Source organism: Gadus morhua, chromosome 7 (genome assembly GCF_902167405.1).
Source record: "Gadus morhua chromosome 7, gadMor3.0, whole genome shotgun sequence".
Taxonomy (NCBI): Eukaryota; Metazoa; Chordata; class Actinopteri; order Gadiformes; family Gadidae; genus Gadus; species Gadus morhua.
The window spans coordinates 12,818,424-12,835,923 of NC_044054.1; the positions used below are offsets into that span (position 1 = coordinate 12,818,424).

At 46.4% G+C, this 17,500-nt stretch overlaps 3 protein-coding genes across 3 annotated transcripts in view; 1 reads left to right on the forward strand and 2 right to left on the reverse strand.

The window, feature by feature from the left end:
- Positions 1-938, reverse strand: part of adamts15a (ADAM metallopeptidase with thrombospondin type 1 motif, 15a) — a 14,208-nt gene extending 13,270 nt beyond the window's left edge. Inside the window, exon 1 of the mRNA XM_030361638.1 lies at positions 1-938. This exon is cut by the window's left edge and continues 365 nt beyond it. Within this exon, the coding sequence (XP_030217498.1) occupies positions 1-571 (571 nt within the window). The 5' untranslated portion in view covers positions 572-938.
- A 1,378-nt stretch (positions 939-2,316) lies between these two features.
- stk36 (serine/threonine kinase 36 (fused homolog, Drosophila)) lies at positions 2,317-11,550 on the forward strand. The gene is made up of 21 exons (XM_030361047.1): positions 2,317-2,711; positions 2,804-2,944; positions 3,089-3,166; positions 3,255-3,385; positions 4,145-4,397; positions 4,694-4,787; positions 4,877-5,040; positions 5,313-5,479; positions 5,778-5,883; positions 6,061-6,189; positions 6,276-6,452; positions 6,570-6,661; positions 6,992-7,055; positions 7,173-7,280; positions 7,606-7,680; positions 7,787-7,901; positions 7,995-8,121; positions 8,494-8,668; positions 8,869-9,462; positions 9,613-10,014; positions 10,480-11,550. Exons 1-21 carry the CDS (start codon positions 2,628-2,630, stop codon positions 10,576-10,578), a joined length of 3,375 nt encoding a protein of 1,124 aa, XP_030216907.1. The 5' UTR covers positions 2,317-2,627; the 3' UTR covers positions 10,579-11,550.
- Positions 11,551-12,572: 1,022 nt separating this feature from the next.
- atf5a (activating transcription factor 5a) overlaps positions 12,573-17,500 on the reverse strand; it is a 5,190-nt gene continuing 262 nt past the window's right edge. Inside the window, exons 1-4 of the mRNA XM_030362415.1 lie at positions 17,167-17,500; positions 16,055-16,306; positions 14,511-15,717; positions 12,573-14,353 (exon numbers count right to left, since the gene is read on the reverse strand). The exon at positions 17,167-17,500 is cut by the window's right edge and continues 262 nt beyond it. Coding sequence (XP_030218275.1) covers positions 14,164-14,353; positions 14,511-15,717; positions 16,055-16,196 — 1,539 coding nt within the window. The 5' untranslated portion in view covers positions 16,197-16,306; positions 17,167-17,500 and the 3' untranslated portion in view covers positions 12,573-14,163. The remainder of the gene's footprint in view (positions 14,354-14,510; positions 15,718-16,054; positions 16,307-17,166) is intronic.

Here is a 17,500-nt window from a genome sequence, read left to right on the forward strand (position 1 = left end):
TGTGTTTGGCTTTCAGGTTCTTGTATTTCTCTAACGACTGTGCGCCCTCGGCACTGATCTCGGTCTCTACCGCGCACCTGGACGCGGTGGAGTTGGCACCTCGCAGGGAGTTGCTGCTGGCGACTCGGCGACGCACGCTGTGCGCGCTCTCCAAGTCGTTGGCGCTGTCATTTCTGAGCGGACTGATGAAGTATTCCCATCCCTGGTACCCGAACGCGCCGTGCACCCCTCTGCACAGGCTCAGCGCGGCGTAGGAATATTGGTCTTTGTTGACGTAGCCCGAGTAGAAACACCGGCTGAGTTCTGGGGTCACGTCAGTGCTCACCAGCACAGTGTCCTGCGCAGAGACCACGGAGGGAGCGAGGAAACTGGAGTCTTGCTGCAGGTCGAGTACCAGCTCCTGCTGGAAGGCGCGTATTTTCACCACACACCGCTCCTCGGATCCCCCCCTCGGGTCGTTCTGCACCCCGAGCCTCACGGGGAACACCACCTCACGGTCAACACCGTGCACATCTCTGAAGAAGGCGGCAACAGAGTAAGCGCAGAGGAGAAACGCTGTCCTGGGAAACATGACGATATGTGCATTCGGCAAAGAATGCAACCACCGAATTAAGAAGTGCTGTTCTGTTGCTTTATCTCCAGTGATGGTGGCTGAGAGTCCGAGTCCGTGATGAGAAGTATTTCCAAGGCACCGTTTTCTAAATCCTTGGTGCTCCTTCAAGTCCTCCCAGTGTAAACTCCTCCTGGCCACGAGCCGTTCCCATCCTCCACCTGCATTTGAGTTGAGGCGATCTGTTGCAGTGCTCGTGCATCCTTCTCGTCATGTGTGCACTGTGGACTTATGGAAATGTTATTTGAGGGGGGCGGGCAGGTCTTTGGGAACGGTCACTGACGCGCTTTGAGCGCTCGCCACGCGCACACTTTAATGCTCACTAGACCACCGTGCGCCTAAAGTGCACGCGTGTTTGGTCGCGCACTCGACTCTGCTTTCTAGGATCCGCAGCAGAACGTGATAGGTTCAGTGGCGGACTCAGACTGTTTGAAGGGCAGGGGCGAAAAAATAAAAAGGGCACATTCTGCACAACATGGGGCCCGACCAGCGTGCAAAAAGCTATGATGCATCATGTATGGCACTTTCTCTCGTATTCACCACTCTAGAGGACACTTTTTTTCAACCATGGAGACACTGTAAGGGCATTAAGAGGGCACTCATTGAGGCACGTTATCGAATTTTCTTGTTCTAGAGGGCTCATCATCATAATTGATTGTATGAAGGGGCACCAGAGGGCCCCCGATAATTTTTTTCACATGTGAAGGGAAGCCAATAAGGCACTTTCTCTCGATCGTATTCGTCACTCTGGGGGGGGGGCTTTGCAGCAGACATTATGTTCCAGAATATAGGCCATAAGCCTATCTACGATTTATTTAAGCAGATTATTTATTTGTGATACAGGATTTATTTGTTATACTGATTATGAATGAGCCCTATCGGTTCGTTGATATCTGCAATAGTTAATGTTTGGAGCAGCTTTGATGATAACACGTTTCAAAGAGTTTTGTTTTATACCGCTTCTTTCTCTCATGGTCCTCGCTGAGTGACTGTTCATGGTGATTATTAAACGAGGGCGACATCTAGCGGCCAACTAAGGAATATATCAGTCTGTAATGTATAGTCATACACAGAATAAGATAAGATAAGACAACTTTATTAATCCTCTCTCCGAAATTAATTTGTTACAACAGCCCAGCAGCAGTGGGAAACAAAGGATAAGATACAATACAATAAAAACACAAAGCGCTAATGAAAGCAAAAAAAGACGCTAAAGTAAATGCTAAAGTAAAGACAAACAGAACAAACGGCAAACAAAACAAACGGTATAAACAATATAAATTATAAAGAGGCCCAGTACCAGTAGTTCACAGTATATTAAAGTGCACAAATGCAAATGTAAACAAAGAATGTTACAGGGTAACTAACAATACTCTGGGAAGAAAACGCAGAGATTATACATTCATCCAATATTTATTATAAAGGTATCGCGTGAAAAGAGGGTCCTCGCTCATTTTGTTGTTCGGTGGTTGCAAACCGTTGCTATGGACGCAATGTGGGTTACTCGTCTCAGGACCCAAATTACGCCCTGCCTTTAGCAAAGCCTCAACAAAAATGTGGATAAAACATTTGCAAGAAAACATTGCCATATTTATTAAATAAGAACTCTTCCGAAAATGTCACACAGAAGTGAAAAAACCATCGCAGTCTTATTTCCAATGCCCTTTTTGGGACCTCGTGTCGTTATCTTAAGAAGGCATATGTTCCTGCTTACCGAGTGTAGTTTACGGACGACTATTGCCGAGGAGTCGCCTAACGTTATGGAGTAGTGTGTGTGCTGGTGATGATGCATTATATGTACAAAATAAGCTTCATCGTTTTACAGACACTTGTTAAGTAAGCCAAATCGCGACTACGGGAGACGATAGTGGCTTTTAACCAAGCACCGTCTTACTGATGTCAACAGGTTGCCGTGTAGAGGGTTGTCAAGCCGCTTAGATAGCTGGTCAAGCCGCTTGGATACTTGGTCAAGCCGGTTGGATAGCTGGTCCAGCCGCTTGGGTAGATCGACAACACGATGAACTCATACCACGTCCTTGAGCTGGTTGGAGAGGGCTCCTTCGGCCGTGTTTACAAGGGCAGGAAACGGTTCACGGGACAGGTGAACTTCGTGTATTCACATGTTTATTTCAGTCAGATAGGCTCCACTTTTGGACTGTATTTGAATGTATTGTGTGACTTCTTTCTCCGTAGGTGGTGGCCTTGAAGTTTATCCCAAAGGTGGGTCGGTCTGAGAAGGAGCTGCGGAGTCTCAAGAGGGAGATCGATATCATGAGGGGACTTCAACATCCCAACATTGTCCAAATGTTTGACAGCTTTGAGACGGACAAAGAGGCATGTATAATTCTTATTGCATCATTAAATACAAATCTTTGCTGTGGAAATTGTTCAAGTTGATAAGAGCCTATATCTGTATGTTTTACTTGATTATGGATAACTTTTGATTGTTGATAATTAGAACATATTTGTGGGCAATAGGTTGTGGTTGTAACTGAGTATGCAGAAGGGGAGTTATTTCAGATTCTAGAGGATGATGGCCAGCTTCCAGAGACCCAGGTATGTGATGAATGCTTTATCATTACACATCCATAAGTCAACTATACATATTTGAGTGATCTTCATTTGTTTTGTTTCTTCTTTTGAGGTGCAAGAGATCGCCTGCCAGCTTGTCTCGGCGCTGTATTATTTACACTCCCATCGAATTCTCCATCGAGACATGAAACCACAAAACATTCTCTTGGGAAAATGTGGGGTGGTGAAACTATGTGATTTTGGGTAAGTCCATTATTGCTTTTTTTCAGAATGACCACACACAACAACAAGACTCAGGGATGGGAATTGCTATTTCTATTGTTATTTTTCTACCCTTTAGTGGCATGTGTCAATTTCCATGCTGAACAATTCACATGAGCTGGCGCTGGTTGGAGAATCTGCAAACTGCACAACATGTTTGGTTTCAGTCCCCGTGGTTGGATGATTGTATTTCCAAACCCGGTTATTTTCCAACTTCGAGTAACAACGCAACCCATCCATGGTGGGTCACAGGGGGCTTAAGTCTGAGCTAGGCCAACAAGTCAGACTTTAGATATCATATTTAAAGTCTGATAGCAGACAAGCTCAAACCTGGATGAACGGGGCGTTTCGCTTTCTTTTGCCTCATATTTGTTTCCACAAACAAACCATGTTGGCTGGAGGCGGGGATCTGTAAGAGTGTAATTTGCATTAAACACAAACACAAACTCAACCAGCGGAAGTAAACTTTAAAAAGTGTCTGTAATGGTTTCACCTGAACAACGTGTAGACACTGTGGAAATACACCTTAAAATCCCAATCTGACAGCTTCATCACAGAATTCAGTTAATCTTTGGTAGAATAGCTCCGTAACTAAACAGGAACAAGCCGTTACCCTCCACCTTTCAGTTTCTGCAGACCCTGTGCCATTTCCCACTAAAATCTCTGCTATAACACAATGCAACTACTGCATCCGAGATTAAGGCAAATCCAACTGAACTCCGTGACTACTGCCCCTTTCAGTTTTGCCCGGTCCATGAGCGTCTCCACCTTGGTGCTGACCTCCATCAAGGGAACACCGCTGTACATGTCCCCGGAGCTGGTGGAGGAGAAGCCGTACGACCACACCGCCGACCTCTGGTCCCTGGGGTGCATCCTCTACGAGCTGCGCACAGGGGTGCCCCCCTTCTACACCAACTCCATCTTCCAGCTGGTTCAGCTCATTGTGAGGGACCCTGTGAAATGGCCCCCGGACGCCATGAGCGCCACCTGCATGGTACTGCTCCGCCTTAGTGTGAAGTTTGTTGTTGTTCAGGTTTTCTGTCTTAGAAATGCCAATAAGATGAAGCTTGACAGAATATTGAAAAATGTCAAAGTGGTGTCTTGTTACATTGATGGAAAAAACATTTGAAAAGTGGCGATTGTGGTTTGTAGACTTTCGCTGTGGTTTTGTGAAATTCCCCTCCGTGTATTTTTTTATTTTTTCTGACTATGAATACTATCAATGTTTGGCTGCTAATGGGCTGAGATATCCTGGATGCACCTAATCATGTTGTTATTGAAACGCCACAGGGGTTTCTCAAAGGTTTGCTGACCAAAGATCCCCAGAAGAGACTGTCATGGCCGGAACTTTTGCACCACCCTTTCGTGGCCCACGGTGTTATAGGTGAAGCTCTCAAAAACACCCCGAACCTCTATATGAAATGATGTTACGTGTCTACGATCCGCATCTTTGAGTGTGATGTGTTGTTGCAGTGCTGCCAGGGGACAGTGTCTTCAGCCCCCTGACTGTGGCCCCCAGCCCTGACGTGCTGGCCCTGAAGCACCAGCAACTCAAGGAGAAGTCGGCTGGTTCTGGGAAGAACCGGTTGCTGCGCAAGGTCTTGTCCCAGAGAGACAACAACCAGAACAGAAGAGAGGTAGGAATCACTGTTCAAAAATGGGAGGCATCCAATCATGTGATCTGAAGTTCTGAGAAGAAGTTCCGGCGGGATTGTGGACTATACAGGGATTATTGTGCCGGGAACAAAACCCAACCCCTTTAAACCAAACCTAACCTTAAAAAAAAACGTAAACCTAACCTCTAACCCTTAAACAAACCCTAACCCTAAAAGCCATCAAAACCCTGAATGTCGACTCATTTCCAATTGGATCCCACACCTTTAAGAGTTGTGTTTTCATTCTTTATCAGGGGGAAGCGGAGAGAGCAGTAGAAGACCCAGGATCAAAGAGGACCTCTGCAGGCCGGCCCAACACCCTCAATGACCCCGCGCCCCCCCAGGAAAAAGAGAAAGTCAAGGACGCAGCCAAGATGTTCCTCAACCTGAAGAAACAAGCAGGCACGACTTCAAGACACAGGTTTGCCCATTTTTTTGTATCAAGATATTTTTTATTATTCTATGGTCAATTTACATACATGCGTCGACCCAAATACATCAACCTTATCCTAAACCCCTATTGGTAAATCAAGGTTTCATCAAACCAGCTAATGTGTACAATTAAACCATTATTTTCTGAACGGTATTCGCAAGGGTGTTCGACTACCTTTCAAAAGATACAGTGTTCGATACCCAATGTCTGAAAGACTAAACGGAAGAAAATAGTACTAAGTTGTGCTCGTACTTATGGAGTAATTGTATGTTTTGTTGCTCTGCAGGGGTCAGATCAGCCGGGACTACGAACAGGAGTTTCCATCTGTAGAGGTTGGCCCAAGGTTCGTACGGAACCTCAGCAAGGACGGACCAGATCCTTCCCCTCTACAGGTACATGACTCTTAGTCATCATCCGGTAATACACTGTTTATAAAAAGTGCTTAACGTATTTCTTTTTTGATATCATGAGTTAGGCATCTTGCTCAAAGTGCTTCCCGAGAGCACCCTAACCACTATACTGCACTGTTGTATTACAATACTTATGTTTATCTGTTGTTCCTTTGTCAGGAGGAGCAGACTGAAGTATATTGGCGGAGGTTGGCCCTAGAAACTGAACCCGGGGAGCTGGCGTCGCCGGCAAACCACCACGTCATTATTCCTCAAGTGAAGAACAAATTACTGGCTTTTAAATCCCAGGTAAGGCTGTAGACAGGCAAGTTGAGACTTTTGACACAGTTGGAGCGGTATTTCATTGATTAAGTGACTGATTGATCTCTGTTTAGCTCTTGGGTGGGATTCTGAAAGAGGCATGGCAGATTCTCCTTCCGTTGAGAGTCGTCTCCAAGCTGCTTCTGAACTCTGACCCTGAGAACTCTCTTCTTATTGGCTGTGAACTGGGTCTGCCCCATCTGCTCTTTGATTTGACCAGCGTGATGGTCGATAAGCTTAGCGTTATTAAGGTAAATATGCTGAACGTTATTCACAGTCAGAGGAGGGAAATCCTCACAGTGGGATATTGAATGAGATTCATGCTAGCATGTCAGCAAAGGACTCAGTACTATTGTTTTTTTGTGAAGGAACCCTGGATTGACGATGTCCTCAGTCAAGTCCTTGCAGTACTTCTAGCGTACTGGGACAGGCATGCTGAATGGACCGAGGTCGAAAACAGGTTACAGCTTTTTTTGTCTACTTTTATTTTACACTTGATTTTATTTGTATTACATAATGAAAATATGTTATATTTTTACTCAAATAATCCTGTTATTTCTATAACCTATAACAATTATTGAATTATTGCTGAAATTATTTTACATATTTATTTATTGTTAGTTATTTTCCAACATTTTCTTTCAGTATTTACAATGGAGAAAAGCAAAAATAGATTCCCTAGTGATTGCCTGCCCTCTAGTGGTCATGAATAATTTCATGCTACTTGTAAACCTCTTAAAGGCCACACAAATATATAATATAATACATACCATCTGCTCTTTTACTGTAGTCTGGAAGAGCTTATGAAGCCTGTTCTCAAGATACTCAGTGAAACAGCTTCCACTCCTTCGGCAGTAAGCTCTACATTATACACCAAATATGTGTCATGAGCAAATACTCATATTCCCATACCAATGGAATAGCATTGAAGCCTTGGTGGTTGAATGTGGATCCCTCTGTCTGTCCTGTAGGCCGTGGCTGCATCAGTTCTTTCTATGTTCACCCACCATGGAGTATGTGTGGATGTTGACATCCGCACTCTGAGTGGCGTGCTTCAAAACTCTTCCCTGGACTCCAAGGTGGGAGGCTGACTGTTTCTTACATATCTTATATGGTCATTGTCATTAACAATGCCATTGAATGCTTGGTCAACAATTTTGTTTCAATCCTTTATTGCATAAAAACTCCCTCTACATGTTATTAAACGTTATTACTACTATAATATTAATGCAAATATCCTAGAATATCCGTATATCCTAATAAACGAAACTTAATAATTTATGATTCAATACCTGAACCTGGCCATCTTCTGTAAAATTAGCTTAGCCAACATTTGAATCACTAGCACTGAGTGTGAGTTTCATCAGAATACAAAATCTAAAATAACCCTTCTGCCTCTTATAGCCACAGGTCTTCCTCCCTCCAGGCTGGGGAATATGTGACGGTCTGCTGTCTCTGCTGCTCCACTCAGTCTCTGAGGTTAGACAGTGAAGCCGACACACTGGCACTGCTAAACAATGCTTCAAATTCCTACAATGTGGGTTCAAATGGCCACGTCCTCATCTGTACCCCGTTCCCCTCCCAGCCCGGGAAAGGCTCTCCTTCCACCTCTCCAGGACAAGAGATTTGGTGTGATCTGTGGAGAACCATTGGTAACGCATTGGACACACAGATAAACCCTCACTTCTGCTCTACTAAGGGTAAACTTTAAGCTATACTATAAGTATTCTATCATATTTATTTTGCATCCGTTTTACATTGAGATTTGTTAACATGCACACTTTGTTCCTCAGGATTGCATTCGTTCCTGTCCGCCATGCTGTGTGTTTTCACCAAAGACCCCGGCCTGTGTCCTCGTCTCTTCGCCGACAGCCAATCAGAATGCATACACACGTTAGGCCTTGTGCTCCGCCGTTACATGTGAGCGTTCAGCCTTTACTACGTGTGACAGTTGGCATTATTAGGGAGCAGGATGCGATGTTAGGGAGGTGGGCTACCAGCCGAAAGGTTAAGGGTTCAAACACCGGTATCTGTAGTGTGATCTCCACCTTACCCCTGCCTACTCATTCGTGTTTATCTAAAATGTATTTAAAACACTTTCAGCAGCTTTGGATAAAAGAGTCTTCCAAAAAATTAAAAGTGAAAAGTAAACGGATAAAAGGTCAGTTGATAAGAAGTTAAGATAATTAGGTGGATAAAGGCGTTAAATTGGTGGATAAAAAGGGCCTAATGCTTATTGGTCATAGCAGAGCAGTAGTACACAGTGATGATACATCCTTCTCCTTGTTGTAGGCCTAGGGGTTCTGATGGGACCCCTACTGGGGTCCAGGAAGAGGACCTGGACGACCTGTTGGTGCTGAGCTGTCTGCTGCTCTGCTTCCCCTTCTCCCTGGACCTGTCGCCGACGACCCGGGCCAAGGTCCTGGACCTGTACGACCGCTGTGGGGTGGTGAAGGGTCTCCTGCAGGTTAGAAAGCCCCCCCAATGTGCTCCCATCCGCACCCACGATGCAACACTTCATAGCTCTGGCGCTGGTCCATGCACAAATGACGGCGCCATGATGCTATTTGATTGGTGCTCATTTTGAAGGATGTTGGGTGGAGTTGAAGGATTGTTTTCTGGATGTATTGTAGATGTGTTTGTGTTTGAACCTCCCCCCCCCCCCAGATGATCCAGAGCCGCCCCCCCTCCCTGCTGGAACTCCCCCTCTCTCTGCTGAGTCGTCTGCTCCTGTGCGACCCGGGCCGCTTCGTTCCCCTCCTCACGACGGTCCCCGTGGAGGGGCCTCAGGGGCCGGACTTCTTCTTCCGCCCTGCCGGCGCGGACCCTCGACAGCCAACGCCGACCATCCCCCGGGGAGGCCCCGCCTCCTCCGCACCCAGGACGGCCAGCTCCCTGCTGGGGGCCTTGCTGCAGGGCGAGGGGCCCTTGGACGCGACGGCGGCGGTGGAGCTCCTGGTGCTGCTGGCCCAGGTGGCCCGGCGGCCCCCCCCCGGCCCCCGCCTCCAGCTGGACGCCCCCGTGCTGCGCCGGGCCCTCGGTCACCCCCACGATCAGGTGAGGGCGGCCGCCTGCAGCCTGCTTGGGAGCCTGAACCCGTTCGGCCCCGCGGGGCCCCCGGCCCTGGGGCCCGGCGTGTTCAGGGAGATGGCAGACGGCCTGCGGGACCCCTGCGGCCCCGTGCGGAGGACGGCGTGCCTCGCGGTCGGGAGCTGGCTGGGCTTCATCGGGGAGGCGGGACTGGATGGAGGAGGAGGAGGAGGAGGAGGGGAAGGGGAAGGAGGAGGAGGAGGAGGAGGAGGGGGAGGGGAAGGAGGAGGAGGAGGAGGAGGAGGAGGAGGAGGGGGAGGGGAAGGAGGAGGAGGAGGAGGAGGAGGAGGAGGAGGAGGAGGAGGAGGAGGGGGTGGAAGAGGTGGAGGAAGAGGAGGAGGAGGAGGAGGAGAGAGAAGTGGAGTGGACGAGGAGCCGGGGAGAACGACAGCGGAAGCCTCGTCTCCGGCCCCGGGGCACAGAGCGGAGCCGCAGGGGGGCGGCGGCGGCGGCTGGGCGGAGGAGTCGTCGAGGGCCGCCCCCCTCCTGCTGTCGCTGGTGACCGACCCGGACGCCCTGACCCGCCGCCACAGCTGCGCGGCGCTGGGGAACCTGGGAGGAGTTCACGGCGCCAGCGGGTCCGGAGCACCCGCGGCGACCGCGGGGGAGGCGGACGCGTTGCGGCTGCTTCTGGCGGCGGCGTGCACGGACCCCCACGGCGGGGTGAGACGCACGGCCATCGCCGCGCTCAGCGCCTACAGCCAGCGGGAGGCGCAGCGGCAGGTGATTGGACCGCACGTGATTGATGCGATGCCCGCGTGATGCCGTTTTAATCTATGATTAATTAATCGTTAGATTCCAACCTCGTCGTTTGATTGAAGGCTTATTATTATTATGGATGTTTTTTTTTTATTTTGGTGCTCTGACTTCACTTCTGATTGGCGTTCAAAGCCACAATGTTTATTCTGCAACATTCAAGATTCAATACACTTTGTAGTTCAATAAGTGAATTCGTTTTTGCATTCTTACATTTTTTTAAATGTCACAAATGACATAGGGGGTAGCGACATGAAGGCGACTGAATGACTACATTTCAGTAATTAGTAATCAAATAATAAGCAACCAGAACATATTACAACGGGGAACATGGGTACAGGAGAAGCTATCTCATTAAAACACAAAGCGCAACACAAAAATTATATTTCAGCCAAGCAATGTATTGAAGAACTCTTTGTGTTTTTGTTGAAGGTCCTGGTGTCTCTCGATGCGTATGAGAAGGTCCTGCAGGCGTCACACACTGCACCGCCACACTGTGACTACAGGCAGCTCATCCACCACCTCAAGTGACCGCTGCCCTCCTGGGAGACACTTCTGTTCCTCTCAAATAAATGTTGTTCAAAAAATAAAGTTGGTGCTACTTCCTCCGAACATTAAACAAGACGTTCTGGAGGGGCGACACAGAAACCTGGTGTCACGTATCGCGGCCTTATGAGACGTGGACCAAACCAAAACGTGTCTTGATTGGTTGAGTCAAGGGGAGGAGCTAACGAAGACTGTGGCCAAGCACATGCATGAGGAACATGTTAAGGCCATGCAGGATAGCCTAGGTTTGGGCATTTGACTCCCAGGTGAAAAGTTCTGGATCAGACCCAGAAGTCCGCAGACGTCATTGGGCCTATCTGTAACTGATCCTTATGTTTTTGCATTTTTTTGATTTTTTTTCACTAACTTAAGTCACTTTGGATACATACGATATCTATGACATTGATGTACAACATGATCTCCCACTCACAAGACATAAGATTGATTAACATGTATTGCTCCATGGTTACCAGTTCGACAGGTGCCGCCAGCAAAGCCTTAAAGCAGATAGTTTGTGTCAGTGTATCTTTTTGTGTGTGTGTGTGTGTGTGTGTGTGTGTGTGTGTGTGTTCTAGTCAGCCCCTGCTTGCGTCATTCAAGGCCTGAAACGACTCTCACTGCTGCTGATGCTGTTGTTTTTTAACAGGCCAAGTTACCTTCAATTACACGTCTAACAACAAGAGGGACACAAACGCTAACAGGCTCCATGTTACACCTCTATGAAGCGACTCTTTCATGTGTATGCTTATCTCGTATTTTTTATGTTTGACTAAATGTTATGAAGCACATTTGATGGTAAAACACTGACTTTGACTTTGAGATTGTAATATGAACAGTCAGTTATTCAGTGAATTTCTCAGTTAGCTAGTTGGTCTTTCAATCAGGTACTTGGCTATCAGAAACCATGATGTTAGTGTAATAAATCCAGAAAAATAAATAAAGGATATTCGAACTTTGGGTCTGGCTCATTTGTGACATTTTTGGGTCACAAATTATGGAAGCATAACGTTCCTTAACCTTTGACTATTAACATGTTACTTTAAAAATATTAACCAAGATTAATTCTCAATGGTATGGATCAAATGCATCAATTTCTCACTTTGTCTGGTTTTCACACACACACACACACGCACACACACACACACACACACACACACACACCACACATCACACACACACACACACACACACACACACAAACACACACATCATGCCCTAATTTACAGATATTCCACTAAGACGTTAAATTGCAATATGCTGAAATAGTAGAACAATTCTTGGTGGATAGGTGTACCTGAAAGGTTAATCCTACAACAGGCTATAAATAAAATCGCTCCGCATTCCTGTCAAAATATAAAATGCAGTTTTGTTTATGCGGCATTTTTGGGGGGCTGTTAAACTGCCGCATGTTGGTCGCCTGCATTCGGCCGTATCGAACGTTTTTTTTTTTTTTTTGTCTTTAAAGCCAATTGTCTTCTTTCCTTCGACCAAATTTGAATTGTATTATTTATAGGTCTGAAGAAAACACAAAAGGACCTATTGTATTTGTAGTGGATTTTGTTTTTTAACAACAGTGTCTTTCTTGTCCAACATTTACTGGTCTTACAAACCTTTTCCCTCACAACGATATTATTCATGTGGTATTGTCGCAATTCCAATAAATCTGATATTTATATATGAATGCTTTTGTTTTCATTTTGCCTGCCACTATTATTCTATTGCAAAAAAAACAACATGTGCGTTGGCTTCCCTCCTGTAATACGAGGCATCCTGCCCTGAGGCGGACTTTAACACCACACTTTAAACTGAAAATAATCATTCAGATGCTCGACAATAAAGGACAATCGAACGTTCAGAGAGGCCAAATCGACCTATAACGAAAGATTCATGTAGGCCTTCAAAATGTTTGATCAATTCATCCGTTTGATGTAGGCCTATTGCAGTTTTTTTGCACTGCAGAAAAGCTCTTAACAACGAAATGTTGCCACAAATCACTTTATTAAAAAATCAGCCAAGCAAACAAAGCGAGATGGAGATTAAATGAAACAGAGTGAGGCTCATTTACAGTGACCAGTGTCTGGTGCTCCGCGTGGGACCGAGCACCACATAATAGGGCGGGATGACGTCTGATTGATTGATTGATCAGGCTATGGGCCTGCATAGCAGGCTATGGGCCTGTTATGGGCCTGTATAGGCTAGGCTTGTATAGGTTATGGGTTGAGGCCAAAGACGTACAAAAAACGCATTTGGCGCAAGATCGTAAACTTTCCAATTCACGTTTTTTCACAGTAGGATATTTAAGCTTTTCAAACAAATATAAAGTAGGCCTTTATTATTATTATTCGAACTTATAAAAAACCCATTCACAGTTATAGCATCAAATATCCTCACACACCAAGGCTACAATAATTGCGAATATTAAAACAAAAAAATGCAATAAAAAAAAAGATTTACTATTTCAATTTTTTTACATTTCTACAAAGCAAATGAAAATCCCGTCCCTCGGTAGCCTATACAAAAATGTATTATAAATGAGTGCATAACAGTTATTAAGAAAAACATTTTTTTTTTGAGAGAGACAACTTAAAAACATGCCGGAAAGCTTTGTCGTGTCAAACACGACTGGAATGCATTAAACTCCAACTTCTGTCACACATAATTAGCAAATTGAAAGCAATTTGCAACAAATTGCTTTACCTGAGCTCACAACTGATTATATTGCAATTTGCAACTAAAAAGTGACAGGCTGGCAACTTCACAACATATCTCATCCAAAGCACTTTGCATCGTCGCGTTTTCTTTTGGTTCCTCAACATATTCTGAAAAACACATTTACAATCTCTGCTTGATTTGAACTTATTACTTCGTTTTTACAATGCACAACATTTAAATCAAATCATATTTCTAACAGAAAAAGATAAGGAAAAGTCATAGATGTTTTTCTCACTGATTTGTAGTTATTTTATTCTTCAATTATGGACTATCATAAATCAATAAAAATGAACCAAACAACATTATTATAATTATTGCCATTCAATGTTAGTTGCTTTTCAAGTGGCCATAGAAATAATTTCAGAAAAATATTAAGATTGTCTTTAACATTGTGCTTCAAAATTCAAACGAAACCGAGTTGCAAAACATATTGCCTGCACTTATCATTTAAAACATATGACATAAAAAAATCAAATAAAAATATCTAAATATTATTTCACTACTTTAATTACTGACATCAACTTGATTGTAAGGCTGTCAATGACAAATTACTTCTATTTTATCTCAGGATCTGTGGTCGATTCAACTTGACATTCTTAAAAATGATTGTCATTTAACATTTCAGTGTCACAGTGCAGACTTGAGTAATTCATTGTGCGAAAGCATTGGACAAGGAATAGACCGTTGAGTTACAAATTGAAAAATGAAATAAATAAATAAAATAAATAAATACATAAATAGAAACAAAAATACATGCATTTACTCCACCTAAGCAGGAGGGAAGACAAAAAGGTTATCTGGGACAAATGACACAAAAGGGTTCCCTGTTTATTTTCTCCTTGGTTGGGACCGTTCTTCTCATGCTGTGGCGGTGTCCTGCTTGACCCTCTGGCTCCTGGCCTTGTACACCTCGATCAGCAGGTCCTTCACATACTGGATCTCCCGCTCCACCGACTCTGCCTTGTCCCGCAGCTCGCGGTTCCGGCCCTCCAGACCATGCAGCTGCTCCTCTAGCGTGTCCAGCTCCGCCCGCTTCCGCTGTCGATACCTGCAGCGCCATGGTGGGGGGGTGGGGGGGGAGGGGGGGGGGGAAACCAACAACGTTAAACATGACAACGCTGAAATTCGCATTTGGAGTGAGTTGTGGATTTGGACTTTGGGTGTGGTTGGTGGTGTACGAGGCAGGGCACATCAAGGCACAATACCTGTGAGCGGCCGTTTTGTTCTGGTCCCTCTTCTTCTGTTTGCGCTCTCCGCCTTCGAACGGGAGGTGGAGGTCCAGTTCGTACTTCACCGCACAGTGGTCGTCGGTCAGGCTGCAGTCGTGTCTGTGCTCGGGCGACTCCGAGCCCAGGCTCTCGCGGCTCATCAGCAGGTATTCCGGGGTCTGGTCCTCCGCGAAGCCGCAGCGCAGGTCGTGCTGGCCCGCCTGAAGGCCCTCGGATTTGACCTGCTCGCTGATGTTGGTGAGGAAGCTCTGGTAGTCTTCGGACGGCAGCGTGGGAGGCAGGTAGCAGCCGCCCGCCGCCTTCCAGGAGAGGCCGGCCTTGGAGGCCTCCCCGCCACTCTTGTTGGCGCTGCCCAGCGCCTCGGCCTGGACGCCGCCCATCTCTAGTCTGCCGCCGTAAGACAGCACGTCCTCCTTCTTGTGGGCCTCGTGGAGGGGGGCGTCACAGGGAAACCCTGCAGGGGCAGCAGCAGCAGCAGCAGCATCGTCTATGACCTTCCCACTGCTCTGGATCTCCTGAACTAGGCAGTAGCTCTTCTCTACTCTTGGGGGGACGGGGAACCTCAACTCCACGGCGTTGCCCAGGCAGTAGCCCCTCTCCGCCGCCTGCTCTTCTTCCACAAAGCCATAGTTTCCATTGAAGGTCACCGATGAACTACCTGAGTTGTTGCCTTTGGAGCTCCATAAGCTATTGTCGTACTCCTCGGCTAGCCGCGCCCCGTCCGGAACTCTTTTGCGACCACACCCGCTCGGACGGCTACAACTGTACGGGGCGTGTCTGGGAATTTTGGAGCGGCCAATGATGGGACCACCACAGATGCTCAGCAGGTCCACCTCTCCGGTTGCCAGGGTAACAGGAAGAGAGCCGGAGTCCAATTGGTTTGAAGGGGCGCCTGTCGCATAGGGTGACGGGTGGCAGCATGGTGGAGGAGCGACAGGCGGGCTGGCTTTGTCGCATTTTCCGAACTTTGGCCCCTTCTCTGGCAGGGGCTCCGAGAGGAAGTAGTCCTCCAGCTGTGCCAGCTCCTCTTGCAGTAGAGAGGTCATGACCTCCAAGTCGGAGGGCACCTGGTTGTCATTTTGGAGGGGTGAGGGGGGGAGGGAGGCGTTGGGAGGGGAGGGAGGGTTGGGGAGGTACGAGGAGAAATCAACTTCTTCTGTCATCCAGTCTGAGAAACCATCACCTATTGGGGGAAAAAGAGAGAAAAGGTAAGGATTCATCACTGCGACTCATCAGCAAAAACCAAAACAAAAAGTTGACAAATGAGCGGGAGGCGTCAAATAATGAACAGAATCGCAATCATGCAACGTTGCTGAAATTAGATGTTGCTGAAAAAATGCAAAAAAAAAATCAAAGCGATCGAAGGAAGTGATGGAAATAATTAGTGGTAGTAAAGTTGCGACATTGCCATAGATCCCACATAGCTAGTTTACTACTTACTGGTCTAGGGGAGGAATGTGCTGCAGTGCCGTGCCCACCTGAAATGGGGAAAATAAAAAAGCATACTTCGAGCAACTCACCAATTAAGTGCTGACTCTCCTCTGACACCTCCCCCCTGCACCCCTGTGATTGGTTGAGGTTAGCCTGTGGGTGAGCGAGAGCGAGGGGGTCTGCCGGGCAGACACGAAGTGTCTTCCAGACAGGAGCCGATGCTGCGATCATTTTGCCTCTTGGTGTTTTGATTCAGTCCAAGTGTGGGCGTGTGCTGTGAGCAGGCAGGGTCTGACAGATGAGGAGCCTCCGACTGCTGGACTGGATGGGCATAATGAAACCTAGATGGGAAACAGTTGGTGGGGAAGTCCGTTATGACGACGCCTTGACAAAACACACGTGCGCCCTTTACCTGCAGTGATGGGCGAGCTGTGGATTTTGGCGGTTTCTGTGAGTGTGTCACTTGCACCGGCATTTGTAATCTAATGCTTTATACATGAAGGCATGCACTGCATTGCAGAGTGGAAACTGATTTGACAAGAAATATCTAAAATCTTCTATTCAAGGAAAACAAATGACATGGAGTTGAACAACGTTTAAATGTTTTTGTCTTGTATTCAGCCTTTCGAGTGAAGCAGAACATAACTACTAGTCCATAGTATCCGTGCACTCGTTTTTGATCTTTATTTTTAAGTACATACTTCAGCATCCCAGGGGAAATGCCCCCCATGTGACGGCAAGACTGTGATCTAAACTATGACGTTGGCATGGAACCACTGTTGATGACCCCAATCAATTCTCCATGCTTTTTGAGAGTGCACAATGCCAAGTAACTACTTAAGTTGACTCCCTATAGTAACATTGTTTGGTTTATAAAAAAAAAAAGATTAAAAACTTTTTTTTGTGAAGAGGTTCACAATGGTTTCCAGAGAATAGCATACTTTTAACACTTAAACGTACAACTTTACATTTGTAAGGGTTTGCACGTGACCACCTTCAATTTCAAAATAAATGCTGCCAGGTTATCAACCACTACTTCAATGGAGAAAAACTAAGTAGAACCACAACAATTTGTAACATTGATTCTACTGTACTCTAAACATTGAATACCTTTTAAAAGTACGTTAATAAACGATCATGCGAGTAAGTAAACAACGCATCAGAATAAAAGTCCAAACAGAATCAAGGAAGTTCAACTTACTCCATTCTTGCGGGAAAAAGTAGGGCACTTCGGGTGCGTTGCGAAAGCAAAGCACGGCTTATCTTAACGTTCGGTCTTCTTCAAGATTTAAAGAGACATTTTGTCCATAGTATCCGTGCACTATTCAGAAGACTGGAAAGGCTGTTGCTTTGTTGTGAACTACTCGACGAATGAGGTAGTGTGGGTCGGCAGTGCGCCTCGTCTCATTCACACCCAGCAACCATCCGCGTCAGGGGGATGAGCTATGTTGTGGATCCCTCCGCCCCTCCTCTCCTCATCAAAACACCCCGCCTGGGTACCGCATCCCTGCCCTTACTTTGAACAATGGTAAGAT

Coding starts and splice junctions, on each gene's coding strand:
- stk36 (XM_030361047.1), top strand. CDS start 2,628: ATGAACTCATACCACGTCCTTGAGCTGGTTGGAGAGGGCTCCTTCGGC. Junction 6,453..6,569: donor ATAAGCTTAGCGTTATTAAG/GTAAATATGCTG, acceptor TTTTTTGTGAAG/GAACCCTGGATTGACGATGT. Junction 8,122..8,493: donor CTTGTGCTCCGCCGTTACAT/GTGAGCGTTCAG, acceptor TCCTTGTTGTAG/GCCTAGGGGTTCTGATGGGA.